Source organism: Protopterus annectens, chromosome 2.part1 (assembly GCF_019279795.1).
Source record: "Protopterus annectens isolate FY-2018-M chromosome 2.part1, PAN1.0, whole genome shotgun sequence".
NCBI lineage: Eukaryota > Metazoa > Chordata > Ceratodontiformes > Protopteridae > Protopterus > Protopterus annectens.
The window spans coordinates 1,719,071,951-1,719,091,201 of record NC_056729.1 but is presented as its reverse complement, the minus strand read 5'-3'; the positions used below and the strand labels follow the sequence as shown (position 1 = coordinate 1,719,091,201).

The following is a 19,251-nucleotide window of genomic DNA, read 5'->3' as shown; positions in this document are numbered from 1 at the left end:
CCGTTGGGGGTTTTGTTTTACTCATCTTTCTCTTATATTGCTTGTGGGGTATCATGTCATCCAAGAAGGGTAAATGCCAGTGTGGGAGACAGATTCCCTATAAAGGCCACCATGAACAGGGTCTGTTTTGTCTTGGCGCAGCATGACCATATATCCTGTTCTGTCTGTCAGGCCTTTGTTCCCAAGACCTTCCATAGTAGACTTTCTTCTTTGGTGCTTTATCTAGTAAACCAGCATCTTAAGTTTCTTGCTAAGGAAATGATGGAGGGAATTTCTTACTCCGAGGGACACCATCTGTGAAGAAGGCCAAGAAATTTAGGCCTGAATCTTCTGTTATTCGGTCTCCACCAGACATCTCTCCCAAGGCGAGTGAATGCCTGGATGTTCACCCAGCTTTATTGTTGGACTCCTGTGCCGCAACCAGGTTGAAGGCCAGCAGGGGTCCAACTTTAATCGCATCCGAGGAGGCATTGCAGACATTCACTTCGGATATCCAGGGGGAACCACATCTGATTATCTCCGAGGGCCTTAGGACTGTTCCTCAAATCTTAGTCATAGAAGTCCCCACTATCATTACTGAATGTTGTCTTGAGTCAGAGCCTTCTAAATTTTGTAAGACACATGTCCCATTAAAGAAAAAGCAAAAGACTACACATATTTCCTGTGCCTAAGGATCCACAGAGTGAATGGCAGTCCTTCGCTCAGGGCATGTTTAGTGCTTTGATGACTTTAAAACATTCTCAGAGAGTTTCTTTTCCAACTCCCGTTTGGTCGTCTTCCCCCGTTAAAAGACCCAGGGAACACTATTCTTCTTTTGAAGAGATGAATTTGAGGAGATGAATTTGGATGAAGAATCCCTTGCTTACTTCTCTCAGATTCCTGGATTATGGATCTGAGGAAGAGGAATCTACCAGTCCTGATACTCCATTTGAAGAGATTTCTTTTGGGGACACAATATCTACAATGATGTGGTTCTTTAAATGGGATTGTGCTAGGGTTCCTGAAATACAAAAACTATACGAGTTGCTGCAAGTGGATTCTCCAAGACCTTCTGCTGTTCCTCCTGTTTTGTCCGCCTTGCATTTTCTACTGTTTCTAAGGCTCCAGACTCTCAGCCCCCTGTCCCCAACAAGCCTGATAGATTCTATAGGGTGCCTGAGGACTGTAAATTCTTGTAGAAGTGTCCTCCTGCTGACCCCTCGATGGTGTCTATAGCTTCTGACAAGACATTTCAGTTGCTTCTATCTCCTACGTTACTGCCCTCTGATGATAGCAGAACCATGAAAAGGCTAGGCAGGAATGTTTATACCTCTACTACCTTGGCTTTTAGGCTTGTTAATTATCAGACCCAAGTGTCCAGGTACTTTTTGGCTCTTCTGTCCCTGGCCTGTCAGGTTATTTCTGATCTTCCAGACTCTGAGGGTAAAACCTCTGCCCTTTCTCTGTTGGGGACTTCCTCCCAGGTGGCTCGTAATTCCATCGGTGCAGAGATGATGGAGCAGATGCTTCCTCTAGAACTGTTGCTTTTGGGTCAGTGATCAGGTGTTCTTGGCTTCAGCTTCAAACTTTGTCTGATGATATTAAGGCTAAGTTGATGGATATCTCTCTTGATAAATCAACACTTAGAATTTGTAGTTCCTCTTCTACCTTGTCTCAAGAAGGAACTTCATTGGTTTATTCTGCAATTGTCTTTAAGTTCAAGGCTCCCTTTTCACCCCCTCTTCCCTCTCAGGAGCTGTTTACAGACTATTTAGACATGGAATGGGGAGCAGCCTTTGGATCCCTAAAGGTGCAGGCGATGTGGTCTCCTTATCAGAAAGAGCACATCAATGTCAAAGAAATGAGAGCTCTTCTGCTGGCTCTTCAGGCTTTTCATGCTCTCTTCTCCCCAGGATTTATCAAGGTATTTACAGACAATGCCACAGCAATGTGGTATGTAAACAAACAGGGGGAACAAGATCTTACCTTTGTCAGTTGGCTCTCTTGGTGTGGGCTGTTGCTCTCCAGTTTCAAGTTATTCTTGATGCAATTAATATTCCCTCAGGTCAAAACTTGGCAGCAGACGCTGTCCGCAGGTCCTTAACTCAGTCCCATGAATGGATGCTTCTCAAGGATGTGTTTCTTGACATTGTCCACCAGTGAGGTACTCCTCAAATAGATCTTTTTGCCTCCCATCTGAACAGACAACTTCCTCTATTTTGCACTAGAGTCCCAGGTCCTCCGGTTTGGAAGCTGGATGCCCTATCTTTTTCCTTGGAAGGGATGTTTCTTTATGCTTTCCCTCCATTTCTCATTATTCCAAAAGTCCTGTTCAAAATTCAACAGGATGCACCCAGAATCTTGGTGACTCCCTTTTGGCCGATACAGCAGTGGTTCCCTCCTCTTCTGCATATAGCCAAGGACAGTCATCACAAGCTACCTCACAGGGTGAACCTAATCACTCAAGACAAGGGATCTCTCATCCATCCCCAGCTATTCACTCTTCAACTGACACTGTGGGTGGTATGATTTTGATTCCACATAGACACCTTTTTTCTGAGGACATGCTTGGGGTCCTGCAGGAGGCCAGGAAATCCTACTTATCCAAATGGCAGAGGTTTTCTGTTTCGTGTCTTTCTTGTCATCTGGATACACTTTCTGTGGATGTTTGGTTCTCTCTTATCTGTGTGAATTGCTCAATGCTGGGTTAGCTTAGCCTTTTGTTAAGGTGCACTTATCAGATATCTCTGCCTTTATCTCTTCCTTTAGCCTCTAGATTTGAAGCTAAAGAATTCCTTAAAGGCATCCTTTATATTAGGCTTCCCAGGAAACCTCTTCCTCCCCCTGTAGGACCTTAATTTTGGTTGGGAAAATTTGACTTGGGCTCCTTTTGAGCTTACAACTTCAGTTTCCTTGCAACATTGCTTTTTGAAGACTGTACCTTTTGTTAGCACTTACTTCTGACAGATGAGTGTCTGAGCTTCAAGCCCTTATGGCTTATCCTTCTTTTTTGGTGGTTCATAAGGACATGGTGTACTTGCATACTAATCTTTTTATGCCCAAGGTGGTGAATGAGTTGTCCCTTAATCAGTCTATTCATTTGTCCACTTTTTTCCTTTGCCTGCAATCTGCCAGTGAAAAGGTGCTGCACATGTTGGATGTGCATAGACAACTCAGATTTTATTTGGATGAGACCAAGACTTTTCATAAATCTAATCAGCTCTTTGTTTCCTTTCATTGTAGGTCTTTAGGATTGGCTGTTTCCAAGCAAACTGTTTCTTTTTGGATATCTAAAGCCATTTCTTTGTTATTCTTTTCATGACAAGAGCCTTTCTTCTTCTGTTGAGGCTCATTCTGCTAGGGATATGGCTTCTTCTGGTGCTTCTTCAAGGGTTTGTATACTATTTTTTCTTGAGGAACTACCTGGACTTCTGTGCATACATTTACAAAGCGCACTATAAGACGGATGTGATATCCAGAGCTAGAGCTGGTTTTGTTAGGGCCATTCTTCATGGATTCCTAGAGAGCTGTGCTGGTCCTTCCTCCTCCTCCACTTCTTCCTGACCTTTTGCACTCTCCCTACAGTAAGGAATACTGCAGCAGTGAAATGGAAGGACATAGTACAGTTGTTTAAAATATTGCCATAATGGTCAATGTCCTCCTCTTCACTGTTGCAGTATTCACTCCTTCCCCTGGTTCTTTTTTCTCCTGGATGTACTTGTTACCTCTCTGACCCTTCAAATGGCATTCCTACTGGGGCTCTCAGTTCTGAGGTCGGTTCGTCCAGATGTCACCTTTATGGCCAGTGGTATGTGAGGAGCATACGTGTGACGTACGGCATACCTTAAAGCAACCGAAAGGTATTGGTATACTGGCTGAACATCAGACTGCCCTTGCTTAGGGGATCCCTAGTGTAATGAATACTGCAACAGTAAAGTGAAAGACATGTACTATTACTATTCGATTTTACATAGCTGTACTGTCCTTTGTGGACCCATTTCATCCACAGCTCAAGCATTATAGCAAGTAGCACGTGTTAAATGTATTGCTACAGATATGTGTTGCCTGCTTGAGGAATTCATCTTGAATACTGCTGTATTGATGTGGTGGTGATCTTTAGTAGTAATGCTGAGCTGCTTAATAAATTTATCAAGTTCAGTGGAATGTTTAATATTTAGAACAATCATTTCAGTTTTTAGATCTGGGAATGAATCATTAGTCTTCTGTTTTGTTCATGTTTGACAGTGCAGTAGCTTCTGATGCTGTGGGTGTTTTGTTATGGACATGGTACTTGTAGATGTATCATGTGCTGAGATTGCAGTTAGTGTGTGTGTTTGTATTTGGGTATTTTGCTTTCATTGTAGTATCTTCCTACTTTCCTCAGCTCTTGCTCTGCAGTTTTGATGGTCTGTGTGATTTGATTGAGGTGCTGGAGTATCCACCGTCTCTTGTCATCTCTGTTATTTGGATAATCCAAGTTGGCTTTAAATGTTGAGGGTGTCCAGTAACATGCTGTGCTGCTAAGGCCTTAAAGCAAGCAAGATGGATCTGGGGAAGTACTAAAGATGGGTATTAAAATACCATTTCTTCACAAATTAAAGGTTGTACTTTGCACATATTTATAAATTAAAGCAGCTTTCAGCATTTCTTTTTCATATGTTAATTATCATTTTGTCTTATCTGTTTTGCCCTGTATACCTGATGTACTTCAGTTAGTTTTTCTTTTGCCACTTTTTATTTGACGTTTAATAGTTCTTATCTTGCTCAGAGTGTAGTCTTAGTTCAGGTTATTCTTATCTTTCATTAACTCAAGCTTTCCAAAGGTTTTGGTGAAATAGGTCAGGTTCATAGTTTAAAAATAAGGTTATTTTCATGGGTGTGCTTCTCTGCACCTAGGATTAATTTTTTTTTTTTTTATAAATACATTTATTCTCACTACTACCACATACCCCTCATACCTTGTCATAACAGGTATTCTGTGAGCTTTATTATTGGGCAAGAGTTAGCAAAGCATGGCACAATATTGCTGGGCTAGTGTCTTGTCCTAATGTTACCCTTAATAGCCCTGCCTGTCACTGTAGTCATCTGTTTATTGGTCATGTTTCAGAATGCATCACCCCATAGCTGATGCAGGTTAAGGGAACATGTTGCCTTTGTTTCCATTTGTGTAGTTACCCAGGTAAGCACCCTGATGACCCCCAGTTCACTGATTGGTAAGATGTTACCTATTTCATGCAGTAATGGCAGCACTCTTTGACCCCCCCCCCCCAGCTATGGTCAAAGAAAGAAACTTCTCCAAAGCAGATTATAACCTCCTGAGCGAAGGTATAAACAGTTTCACAGCCCCCTCCCCATCCATAGGAACTGGCACATATGTCCAAACCTACAGCAAAGTACTAATACAAGCACTTGTATAACTGCATGGAATCAGGAATACTCGACAGGACAAAATCCTCCTCCTCAAGGAAGAGTAAACGTGTCCAGTGGACATCTGCAATAAATAAACTCTCTAATAAAAGGGAAAAAAAATTGCTGTCCAGGACCAAGAAGGAGGAGGTGCCTAATCGGAAGCAATCTCTCCTTAGCCTGAACAAGCAAATAAGAGCATTAGTGAAATCCTCCAAAGCAAACGTTGAGTCCAAAATGACCATGGCTACTAAAGACAATCATAAGGCCTTCATCACATATGTCCAAAATCTCAAAGGAAGCACTCAGATCTGGTGGTAAAGGACACCGCATACACAAACGCTGTAGATATAGCCAACCTGCTGGCAGACAGGTTCAGTGAAAACGTCACCCCCATCAGTAAATCATGACATTCCCAGCACCTACCCCCTCCCCTTATCTCTAGGGAGCAAGTCATCACTGCCCTCTCAAAAGCAAAAAATGCAGCCTCCATGGGACCTGATAACATCCCAGGCTGCATCCTACATGAACTCAGGCAGGAACTTTCAGCACCATTAGATACCCTATTCAGCCTAAGTCTGAGTACTGGTTCATCCCAGATGAGTTGAGGACAGCCACTGTCATCCCTTTGTACAAAGGTGGAGCATCCACTGATCCAGGAACTTGTAGACCCATCAGTCTAACTAGGCTGATCTGAAAGGCCATGGAACGGATTATCACGGACCTCATTAAAAAGGACATTGGCAGCCTCCAAACACTCGATCCCACACAGTTTGGTTTCGTCAAGGGGAGGTCATGCCTGTTAAGTTTGGTCGACTTCTTTGAGACAGTCACCAAAGCCATGGATGAGAGGAAGACTGTGCACACCACCTACATAGACCTGGCCAAAGCCTTCTATACTGTCCCCATTTGGGTATAGTAGATAAAGTTGCTCAACTAGGCATCGATTCATATGTTAACAGATGGGTAGCAAAGTTTCTCACTGATAGAACCTACCTAGTCAAAATAGGGGAAACTACCTGAAGCAGTAGACTTGTAGCGAGCAGTGTACCCCAGGGATTGGTCTTGAGGCCTCTGTTTGGGATATATTTTTCTGAGATGCAGGCCAAAACCAGTGGGTTTTGTTTGACCATGTTTGCAGATGACTGCAAGTTGGGCGCTGTCATCAGTTCCCCTAGTGATGTGAACATCCTCAGAGGGTCTCACCCAAACAAATGACTGCCAGAAACATGGCCTCAAACTGAATGCCAAAAAATGCATTGTCATCCCCTGTGGGGAGAGTGACGTCCCCACAAATTATCACATTAATAACAAGGTCCTAAGCACACAGTTAGTCGAGGGACTTGGGCACCCAGGTTGATAACAAACTGACTTTTGACCACCATATTGCTTCCATTGTACGGAAAGCTTTCTACATGGCTCACTTCATTAGTACTGGTATCTCATCCAGGGATAAGGAGGTCATAACATCCCTGTATTCTTCCCTTATAAGACCCATTATTGAGTGCAATGCCCCTTTTGGCATGTACCTCACAAAGTACATGCAGCAGCTGTAGAGACCACAGAGGTTCCTACTCAGTCTCATAAAACTTCTCAGAGGTGACCTGTGTCTGGCATACAAAGCAATCTCATACCCCCCTTGATGGGACTGCTGCATATCCGCAAGTCAAGCTCCACTCGAATAACCCACATGCATAACCTGAACCTGGTCTATGACATCAATAGGACTTGTTTGCTGGAAAGAAATGTGTCCCAGAGTTTCCCCCTTCTGTGGAATAGATTCCCTCTCCACGTCAAGCAGAGTACATCATTAACCCTTTTTAAGCGCAACCTGGATAACTGGATGGTGAACAGAAAATACATCCCCTAGGATTACACCTGGGGCATAGGGTGCTGACTTTTTGAATATGGGGCATAGGGTGCTGACTTTTTTAACATGAGGCATAGGGTGCTGATTTTTTGAACATGGGGCATAGGGTGCTGACTTTTTTAACATGAGGCATAGGGTGCTGACTTTTTGAACATGGGGCATATGGTGCTGACTTTTTGAACATGGGGCATAAGGTGCTGATTTTTTGAACATGGGGCATAGGGTGCTGACTTGTTGAACATGGGCTAAATTCTTGGTTAGGCTTTTAAGGCCTCAGGGCCAATAGCCTAGTAACGTCCTATGATCCTATGTGTTTTTATACCTGGAAACATATTTTTCCATTTTACATTGACACACATTTTCTCCTGGTGCTTAGAAAAGCTTTTGTGTGTGTTTTTATATGTATTTAGTTTAGTAAGTAATTAATTTAAAATCTTTATCCATTTCATACAGGCTTATGAAAAATGGCTGAAGAAGAATGGGGAAGAAGAGATGCTGCCAGCACTGGGACTCACCAATTACCAGCTTTTCTTTGTGGGATTTGCTCAGGTAAAGTTTTAGAAAGTCTTGTGAACGATTTTCATTTAATACTTAGATGCATTCTACTGCGATATGCATCAGGGATTCATATAAAAGTATCTGGTTAAGCTGCCATGTAGAGCAGTGGCTGGTATTTTCACAGCTGTAGGGGGCTGGAAGAAAAACTGAACAGGAGGGAGTAACTGAAATGGACAGGGGCTGTATTGCAGTAGGTTATGATTTGTTTTTACTGTGATCAAACAGCTGAAGTGAGTCACTTTCATCCACAGACTGCCTCTTGCCTCAAATGTCCAGTTGCAAAAAAATAAAATAAAAGTAGTTGCACTAATATGTATCATCTTATTTTACTCACACATTATCCTTGCGAGAGTAGATCGGTGACTGTTTAACTGTGATCAAATGATAAAATTATGTCAATTTCTTAGACTGCCTCTTTGTGCACCAGTTAATAACCACTGTGACTGTACTCTGGTTAATGAATAAATGCATAAGTAATGGCCACAGTAATGTATTTCACTTCGTTGCATTCAGATGCATACATCGAGCATCACACACACACATGCATACAGATAATACCCATCAGTTACAGCCACTTTGTTTATCACACAGATTTTGGATTGTGTTTAGGTACCAAGTGAATGACTTAATAATGCCCTCAGTAATGCATTTCAGCTTGTTGTTTTTAAATACGCATACTATATAACCCACTGCAACACACCACATGGATTTGTCAATGTTACAGCACCTTCATTGATTCTGTACAACTTGGATGCCTGATTTTGATGAAAAGGATGCATAATTATACAAATATTTGCCACAGCTGTATATTTTAGCTCACTGCTGCCAGATGCATACAGAACAGTCCAGTGCAGTAATTTTGCCCAGATACACACACATCCACCAATTACAGCCACTTAACTGACTCTGTAGATATCAGATGTCCAAATGGGGTCAGATAAAAAAAAAAAAAAAACATAAGTAATTGTCACAATACTGCATTTCAACTTGTTGCTGTCAGACACACACACTGTATAATCCTTTGCAGCCTCCCTGCAAGCATTCATACACATTATGAACTTTATCAAAAAGTACACATGAACAAAAACTGTAACAAAATGCATACTGTCATACAGTCTGTCTGACAGTGGTATTTCAAAAGATTGAGGATGAATTACTATTTAACTTAAAGCCATTTTCTGCCCTACTGACACTTGTCTGAGTCCTGTTTTCCATCCTGAAGTTCTTTAATTTTATGCAGTCACCTGATGCAGCTTGAGCCAGTAGGAAAGTCTGATCACTGTTTCATCTAGCAGCTCAGGCAGTCCTCACTGAAGTATGTTTGATCTCCCCCAAATAGCGGAAAGACCTCTTATAAGGTGTACTCCTTTTTATCTCCTTGGGGGCGTACACATACATGCTGGGCTGTTTTAAAAGTAGCATTGCTGAGTCAGCTGACTTTCTTTATAGAAACTGGAACTAAGTCCACAAGCAGCTGCATGGATTTCAGAGGCCAGGAATTGGACAATCAACTAAAGTGAGTGTCAAAGGAAAATATACTTTAAAAATGATCAAAACACGGTAGGTTCAGGTTAAGGCACTTAAATCTTGCAGCAAGGAGACAAAAATGTGCTATTAGAGTTTGTCTAACTAGAAACAGGAACTACTTTCATTTTTATACACTTTCTAATAAGACATTGCCTACCCAGCTGACGTAGCAAGTTACAAGTCTTTTCATCATCACTTGTTGACCACCAGTCTTATGAATTTCTGCTGATTTATCAATTTTTGTGAGAAACTTCCTAAGGAAAACAACGTGGCCTTGGTTACCACTGGTTAGATACATGCTATGTTACCATTCAAGGTACTATGGCTAATTCAAGCACAAAGCTAGCAGTTCATTTCTCTAATAATCCTTTGTCTACATTATCTCTAAGCTTCTGTAGCTGTACATGTTCTCATACTTCGAACAGAGCTGGTTGTTTAGAATCATTACATTTACAGAATATAGCATTGTTCATTCATTCGTTCCCAACCTAGCAGATAAGCACCTGCTTCTCAAGTACATTTCCAAAAGGCATAAACATGAATATTGATGTGCTAGCAATTACTAGGTCAGAGGGCATCTTGCAAGTTTCAGAAAGCACACTGCAGTTTCAAAAAGCATCTTTTTTAGTTCTCATATGAAACTCAATTTATATATAAAACAGTGCATATAAAATAGAATGAAAAACGTGTTAACTCAATTAGCATTAAGCATACACACATTAATACATATTTTTCTAACAGTGAATAATAAAAGAAAATTGAGTAAAAGCATCTTTTGACTGGGGAAGGCCTATTAGTAACCTAACAAATCTCCTCTTGTATAACAGGGGCTCTATTGTGTCTATTCTTTTTCCACTTTAATGATGATTTCCACTTTAATGATGAGGTTTGAAAACTTGATTCAAATAACACAGATACTGTGACTTTTGGGGGTAATTTAAACTCATCTGAAAGTTGCCAGTCATATTGCATACTGCTCCACACAGTACTGCGCTCACATAGAGATGAGAGCTGGATAATGGGTCCCTGAGACTGTTGTACTGTCATGTTTTTAATGTACCTCCTACGGGTTCTTGTGTCTCATGTGCACTGATGACATTTCAGTTTGAGAGGGCTGCTTCAACATGTTTAGATTCTACTGGTGTCCCTGTATTGTATTCCTGCCTGCCAAGATTTTCAGCTGCTAACTCATTAGTCCGACAATTTGTCAATGAACCACCCATCCTTTCTGCAAAGTGAAGCCAGCTATTAGCTGCTTCCACTCTTTTCCCTGGCTTGCCCCTTGTCACCCTTGTAAATAAATGAACCTGGTTCTTTGGTGGTGCAGTTAGATGTCCTCTTACTTCAGTGGGCTTGGCCAGGCTGTCTTTCTTCACAGACTGAGTGTGGTGTATGTGATGGTCTTTCTGAAACATTGTAATAAATCTGCTTTGAGGACCCAGTGATCACTGCTTAGACTTAACTTGCCTTTCAGGAAACATGGACTCTATTGTATGTCCCTTTTATATGACATTTAGGATATTTGTGCATTTTGCATTATGGTCATTAAAAATTCATCTGGGCTTCTCTTGATTCCATTTTATATTAAATCAGATTGATCCACCACCTTTTGATGGATTGTGGAAGTCACTGCATGTAATGTTAGGGACATGTCTGCTCCCACGTGTCATTTACTTATACAGTGGGATGATTAGTGCTGCTGTTCTGGCAGCTGCTAATAGGCATCATAACACAGAACAGTTCAGCTTTGTATACCAAAGGGATTCAAAAACAAGGTTATGCAGCTCGTTAACATTTTTATCTGATGTCAGTTTTTATTCATTCCTCAGCTGTTGGGTTTGGATCCAATCCTTGGATCCAACTTGGCTGTTGTTAAAACTCTTGGCCTCCAAAAAACTCTTGAGTTCCTCCCATACCCTTGATGCACCAACCCTAACACACCTCAGATCTCATTTGCTGCTTTCATGTTTAGACATAGTCACCTTAAGCACTGGAGAAATTACAGTTATTTCTTTTATTCACATGCATTTTAATTTTTTTCTTCATATCTTTAAATCCTCCCTTTTTTACAAGTTTCATGTGTATCCTTATTACCATAGCTGGTATTTCTACCTTTTACTCTTTTTATCTGTTCATCTAATATTTAAGAAAAAAACAATTTTTTTGTATTTTCTGCAAGCCTTTTTAAAATGTCTGAGAAAGGCCCGCTGGATTTAAGAAGTGCCAGAAATGTGAGCACAAGTTGCCTTTTTCCAGTACACACGCCATGTGTGTTTATTGTCTAGGCCCAGAACATCTCCAAGAAAGCTGTACAATTTCCAAGGTGTTTAATCCACAAGCTATTGTGGATAGAAGAAATACGTTAATTTCAAAGGCTCTGTTGCCTTCTTTTCAGAAGCTGTCGCTGGGGCTCAAACTCCATATCTAAACTTAAAGGGACTTCTTCCAAGTTTTCAAGACATTGGGAGTCTTTGACTCCTTAGTCAGATCCAACCATGGAGCCAACAAAGAAGAAACAATTTGGATCCAAAGATCACTCCTGTATACCCAGTGTCAGAGCTGAGAAAGACCCCCCTCGGATCCAAGTCCTTCAGATCTGAAGTCTTTACCTAGAACTAGGTACTTTCCTTCTATAGAACCAGTAGTTTCCAGAGTACCTTCACCATTCTTAGAATCCCACCATCACTACAGGTTGCCATCAATAGCTTCTCATTCTTCCAGGAGTCTTACTGAAGCCAATGTGTGCAGAATGATGAGGAAATTTCTCTCTCTGCATATACAAATGGGAGTTCTAGGTCAGGAAGCCTGTGATGTTATTTTGTCCTATCTTGACTTGTGTCTGTGTGTCTATATGTGTGTGTGTGTGTGTGTGTGTATATATATATATGTATATATGTATGTATATATATATATATATATATATATATATATATATATATATATATATATATTTTTACTAAAATAAGCAAAAAAACAAAATGCAAAATCAAAAAACTGACAGGAGCCAATTCTAAGCGCTTTTATCTCTTTAATAAGTAATCAGAAACAGCATAAGAATAACAGTACAGTACATACAATTATATATCAAATAGGTAGTGCTCCATTTAAATGGAACCAATGGGATCTAATGGTAATAAAAACATATAGCATAAATATGAAGGAGACCAACCACAACCCTTATTTACTTAGTTACCATAGAAACAATGTGTTGATATTAAAACAAGACAGTAACAAGACCGCTCTAAGTCTTAATTGCCACAGCAATTCCCTCACTTCAAGCATCACCAAAGAACTGATAAAGTTTCTCCATAACAATAAACTTAAAATGTGTAAAACTAGTGCAAATCACACACTGCTTACCTAAAGCATTATGTAGGTCCCCACTCCGAATGGCTGCACAGTGTTCCTTAGTACGTGCAGATAGCATCCTGGTAGTCTTGCCTATGTAAAAGCAAGGGCATGTAACACAGTAGGCAGCGTAAACCACAAATGTGTTTTAAAATGGCACAGCTGACTGCTATTTACACTTCATTTTATATATATATATATATATATATATATAAAAATGTATGTTTCTCCCACCTTCTGCTACAAAAAAACTAAAACTCTTCAAGCATCATTCGAGATCAGAGAGACACCGCTTCTTTTGGACAACAGCAGCATAACCACAGCCCCCAAAGGGATGTTCACCTGCGGCAATTGTGTGTCTTGCAAACACATCTTGGTGGGGCAAGAATTCATTTTCCAACATTGCTCCCTCAAAATCTGCTTCCAAAGATTTTATTTTTGCCACACCACTTCCGTGGTCTATGCAACAGTATGAGACTCTTCCCAGCGTTTTACGTCGGCAAAACCACCAGGAAATTATCAGACCGCATCAAAGAACACCTAGGAGCAGTAAGATCCCATAACCCTGGCAATGCACTAGGAAAACACAGTATTAGTTGCACTGGATTTTTTGTACTTTTGTACTTCTATCTCAGTTTTTTGGAGACACAGACTCCCTACTTGAAGTCAGGGAGCTCAAATGGCAACTCAGACTGAATGCAGAAATAACTCCAGGACTAAATGAGAATTTGAATGTAAAATGTGCTCTGAAGTGGCGTAGATAACCCTCTACAGCCACCCCTAGCACACTCCACTGTTAATTTGCACTAAAGCATTACATCGCAAGTTGTTACCTTAATTTAAATATTTGTTTCTCATTGGCCTTAATTAAATGCATTGTAATTAGCTACTGAGCCCAGCTCACATTACCGATTGGCTAATTCCTCCACCTAATTTAAATACATGTACTATTTAAGTGACTTGCCTTGGCACACTATTTCATTCTGAAGAAGATCTGTACATCAATAAAGATCGAAAGCGCTAAATACCGAAGTTACGCTCAGTGTCTTTCTCCTTCACTAGGTGCTCGGGAAGTTTTTTTACTTTATATATATATATATATATATATATATATATATGTGTGTGTGTGTATGTGTGTATATACACTAGCCAGGCATACCCTCACCTGCAGCACACCCCCAGCCATCAAATTCCTAGTGTTGGAACAAGTACACACGTTCACACAAACTTCCAACACCTTCCTGGAAGTACAAGAACTAAAATGGCAGGTAGAACTCAGGGCAGACATCCCCCCTGGCCTAAATGGAAATTTAAATATCAAAAGCCTTCTTAAATGGCTCAGATAAAATTCACACAAGGGTTACCAACCCCCACAGATCACATACACATCTTCTTAAATGGCTCAGCTAAGTTCACACAAGGGCTACCAACCCCCACAGATCACATACACATCTCCTCCTTTACATGGCTGCATGATTAGCTTGTCTCCTCCTCTTTTTAACTGTGCTATAAATACTGCAAGTAAAACTTTGAAAAGTAGATTTCTGAAGAAGTTCATATTGCTCAATAAAAGCAGCGAACAAAAGCGCTTAAATCTACTTTCCGTGTCAGCGTTTTCTTTGCTCCAGACAGGCCACCCAGGCCTCACCACAAAGTATAAGTTTCATTTTCCTGGTAGTAGCAATACGTTTTGTGTGTGTGTGTATATATATATATATATATATATATATATATATATATATATATATGTGTGTGTGTGTGTGTGTGTGTATATATATATATATATTTATCTATATGGGTCTACTTTAAAACACCGACACACAAAACATTGACGACGAGAACACCGAGACCGGAAGATCGACAAACTGAGATGACTGACAGTTTAAAAGCATGACGCTGAGAAAACCAACATGATAAGGTAAGTGTGCGATAGTGACGGACTTTAGGGTTAGGGGCAGCTTAAGTGAGTTAGGGTTAGGGGGCGGGTTAGGTGATTGTGCGATAGTGATGGACTTTAGGGTTAGTGTTTGGGTTAAGGTTAGTGCATAGATAGTTTGTATGTAAGGTTTAGTGTAGGTTTGTAAGGTTTTTGTTGTGCTTGTGTTGTGTGTGTGCTTTTCGGAAAAGGTATTTGTTTTGTTTTGTTGATTGTCAGGACTGTGGTTTGTCGGACATGTGAAGTTTCGTGCTTTTAAACTGTCAGATGTTATGTGATCCTATCTCGCCTACATTCTGTACTGATGGGTTCGGAGCCGATCCTCGGCTCCGACTCGGCACGCTATACTATAGAGCGAAGTCTCTAATTGGCTGAGCTATTCCACATCCCAGGATGCACTACCACTACTTCCCCAGATCTCGTTTGCCGCTTGATAGCAATAGACGTGATCTCGACTTGGCTGGGCTAAGTACTCTTTACTGACAAGTTTTCTGTCAAAATTTTCTTAAAATTCACCCAAAAGCTGTTTTAACAGCTACTTGTTTGCTTGTGAGTGTTTTCGAAAAATTTTTGTGGTAGAGTTTTTTTTCGTAGAGCTAGTTTCCCACTCAGGACACCCTCGCGCTCTTTTAGGGCTTATATTTAGCCTTATATTTAGCCTTATTGGTATAAGTTTTTTTTCTAGCTATAACCTTGTGTGTGTTCTTCAGCTAGTTGTTCTTGTGTGTTTATTTTCCTCAGAGTCAAGGTCCCGTTTGAGTTAGAGGGGCCTTGTCCTCGCGCTCTAGCAAGAGCTGTGTTCTTTTGCTCATCCCGTTTAAGTTAGAGGGACTGAGCACTTTTGTGTGTAGTTTTATTTAGTTTTTAGTCTCTTTACTGCTAGTTAAGGATATATCATGTCGAAGGAACACAGTCCTTCAGGCTTTAAAAAATGTACCAAGTGTGGGTACAAAATGTCAATTACGGATGATCACTCCCTATGTGTTTATTGTCTAGGCCCTAAGCACCTTCAAGAGTCGTGCAGTGTATGCCACGCTTTTTCTTCTCGTGTCCTCCAAGAGAGGAAAAATAAATTGATATTGAAAGGGATGATCACCTCTTCCTTTGAGGAGGCTTTATCTTCTTCCCCCTCTCCTTCCAGGAAGAAGTAGTCTTCGGCTCCGACCAGTCCGTCGGAGCCGACAGCAAAGAAATCAAGGCAGGCTTCTCCGTCGGCTCCACGCACTTCGGAGCCGAGGTCGGAAAGGTCTGCCTCGATGCCTCCAGCCTTGACTCCTCTGTCCTCGGAGCCGAGCGCTCGAGCATCGAGAGGTGGGTCACCTTCTTCGGTTCCAATGGTTTCGGAGCCGAGGAAGGTCGCACACTCAGACTCTTCTACCTTGGCGCCGAAGTCCCCGTCGGCTCTGAGGGAAATTGCTGTGCTGGTGGAATCTCCCTCGGCGCCAATATTACTTGAGACCATTCGGAGCCGGTTCCCCAGTCTTTCGGAACCGGCGGCGAAGTCAACTCGGGCCCGATCAGTCTCTTCTTGGTCCTCGAGGATGTCCAATTCAGATATTGACAGGGTGCTTTAAAGGCTGTTTCAGTCTCCAGTCTTCCAAAAGTTAGTCTCGGCTCCAGCCCAGTCGGCTCCGGAGCCGATTGTCCACCCTGTTATCTTGGTTCCTCCTCCAACAGCCTCGGCACCGTTGGAGTCGGTGCTGGTGGAGCCGGTGGAGGTCTTCGGGTCGGCTCCGACCCTTACTCCAACCCCGACCTTCGGGTCGGAGTTCGGTACAAGGACCTCCTCGGTCGGCCCCGGGGGTGATGTTTCGGGCCCGATGCTTTCGGTTCCGAGCCTCCCTCTCGGTGTGTCGGCTGCGGGAGTGCCTTCTACTGTTGTGGCCTCGAGGGTCGAACCTTCCCAGGACTCGGGGGGGGGGGGGTCCGGCCTTCAGGGCCATGAGGAGTGCCTTAGCCAAATCTTCCTTGGCTACCTCCACCGTCTCTCCAACACCTTCCCTTGGCATGGAGACTTGTTCCTTTGTTGTCCCCCTGTCTCAAGACAGCAGAGCCCTGGGGCCTGACGTCATCCCCATCGGGGATTCCTCCCTTCCTGGGGGTCCTTCCGAGGCTTCTTCGGAGGAACCTCCCAGGAAGAGACAGTGTAAGAGGAAGCACGTCGACTCACCTGATGAGTCTCTCACCTCGGACACCGACCTCGATGATGCGGAGGGGTCCCCCAAGTCGTCCTCTGATGATGTCTCCTTTGTGGACATCTTAGAAATCCTCAAGCAACGAGGCAACTGGCAGTCCAAACCCCCTTCCGCTGAGGAGTCGGTCTTCCTCAAGGCCTTCGGGGCTCAGCCTTCCGCCTCCTGGGTTTCTCTGCCCTTCGATGAGCTCCTGAATTTGATCTCTCAAAGGGCATGGGAACACCCGGATTCTGTGGAACCTGTGCCAGCTCGCCCAAATAAATTCCTGTCAGCCCCCCCTGAAAAGGAATTCTTATCTAAAGGTGTGGCCGTAGATGCCCTGGTGGTGGCATCTGCTACCCAGCAGGATGTGGCAGAGGCTTCGATGTCCGTCCACCCTCCTAATAAAGAGTCCAGGAGTATGGATCGGTACGGGAAGCACACCCTTACTTCAGCAGCCTTTACTTTAAGGTCTCTGAATTACCTGACGCACTTCACCAGACTTCAGAGGGATCTGGTCAAGGAACTTTCAGATACCCTCTCTGGTAACCTACCTGAGCAGTTGGCCCAGACGGTTAGCTCTTAGTTGGCTACTCTATCATCAATATCAAACTCGTCCATGAGGCTCATTTCATATGCGGCCGAGGGGGCGAGTAGAGCGGCGGGTACTGGTGTTGCTCTAAGGAGACAAGCCTGGCTCCGCCTGTGTCATTTTGCGGAGGCCTTCAAGTCTTCCTTTGCCGACGCTCCCTTTGATGGGTCCTCCTTGTTTGGACCCAAGGTAAAGGACACCTTGACCCGCTGTGAACAAGAGGGTAAGACTTTGACTGCCGTAGGAGCACGGTTTTCCACTCCCTTCCGGCCTTATCCCAAGGCTAGAAGAGGGGGGAAAATGTGGTTCCGCAAATCTCAGATGACTTACCCCTCACAGCAGGATGATCCCCCTTCTAGAGGCAGAGGGGGTGAAATTTTTCAGGAAGACGCCGTCCCAGAGGCGGCAGAGGCCCCCGCAACACTGGAGACCGCAAGTCCTTTTGTGGCTCCTCAACCTTCCAGCATCCCCGAAGGATTGCCCGACTGCGCCGCTCCGGAGCCAGTCGGGGGTCGTTTTTCGAGGCACCTAAAGGCCTGGGAGAATATCACTCAGGACCGATGGGTGCTCCGGATCATTGCCGGAGGTTACAACATTCCTTTTTCACAGCCCCCCCCCACTATCCCGAAAAATCCCGGACCCACCACCCAGTCAACGGGATCTCGCAGCCATCGAAATTTCAAAGCTGCTTCAAAAAGGAGTCATTCAACCAGTCCCCGAAGACCAGACCGGATTAGAGACTTACTCAAGATTCTTTTTGGTGCCAAAAAAGACCAAAAAAGGCAATTAGGTGTAGATCGAGACAAGGTCAGTCAACATTCTTTATTATCATTTTTCAAAAACATTTGTCATATTGTTGGCTTATATGAATTCGTAAAAGTACACAAAATACACAAGAATAATAATTATGTTCACTAATTTTTACTTACATGTTTGAATAGGGATGATTGATAATATTCTGGGAACATGGATATATATATTTACTATTATAAACATATCATTTATTACATATTTATCACTATTTATATATATTATTTTTACATATATCTTTTACATAATATATATATTTATTAATCAAATATACATTTCATGTACAGGTTAGGAATTTAATTATAAGTTTGCATGTAATCATAAAGGAAGTAGATTATATTTACTAATTATTATAGAATATCTGTCTATTATAGTGCAATTTATTTATATATATGCACACACAATTTTATTACATTACATTATATATTTTTTGTAATACAACAGTATAAATTATAAATAATTTTTTAGTGCATCAATTGTACATCATAAGTGTTTTTTTTTGTTTGTTGTAGTGTGGTATGACGCTAATTTTGTGTATACCATTCAAGAAGATAAGTTTTAACCTTTGAAATTTTTAAAGACAAGTTAATTGAATAATTAACATAATTATTGGTTGGAAATTAATGTAATTGTGTGTTTAGCAGTGTATTTAAGGAACATGCTTCAGTTAGGACATTTATCTGAAGAAGTTCGTTTTCGAACGAAACCTAGGTAATCTTTGTTCTGTGACAATAAATGAACTGCATCTTAATTTATTTTGGAATCGACGTGATATTTTGAAATAGTTGGCTGTATCCTGCTTTTGTTGGTGGTCATCTCCAGGTCGTTCGTCAGTCCTTGTTCATCCATAATAGTTTGTATAGTGTTGGTTTTTTGTTCTAAAAAAGACCGGGGACATGAGGCCCATCTTGGATCTCAGCAAGCTCAACCGTTCTGTCAAAAAGTCCAAGTTCCGGATGGTCACCTTACAGTCCATACTCCTGCTTCTGGAGAAGGGTGTTTGGATGTGCTCCATAGATCTCAAGGACGCCTATTATCACATCTTGATAGA

General features: G+C 42.0%; 1 protein-coding gene across 5 annotated transcripts in view; it reads left to right on the top strand.

Moving 5' to 3' along the window:
• Positions 1-19,251, top strand: part of ECE1 (endothelin converting enzyme 1) — a 4,237,764-nt gene that overhangs the window by 4,134,722 nt on the left and 83,791 nt on the right. For all 5 annotated transcript variants that reach the window (XM_044063171.1, XM_044063172.1, XM_044063170.1 and 2 more), the window contains one exon: positions 7,709-7,804. In XM_044063171.1, coding sequence (XP_043919106.1) covers positions 7,709-7,804 — 96 coding nt within the window. The remainder of the gene's footprint in view (positions 1-7,708; positions 7,805-19,251) is intronic.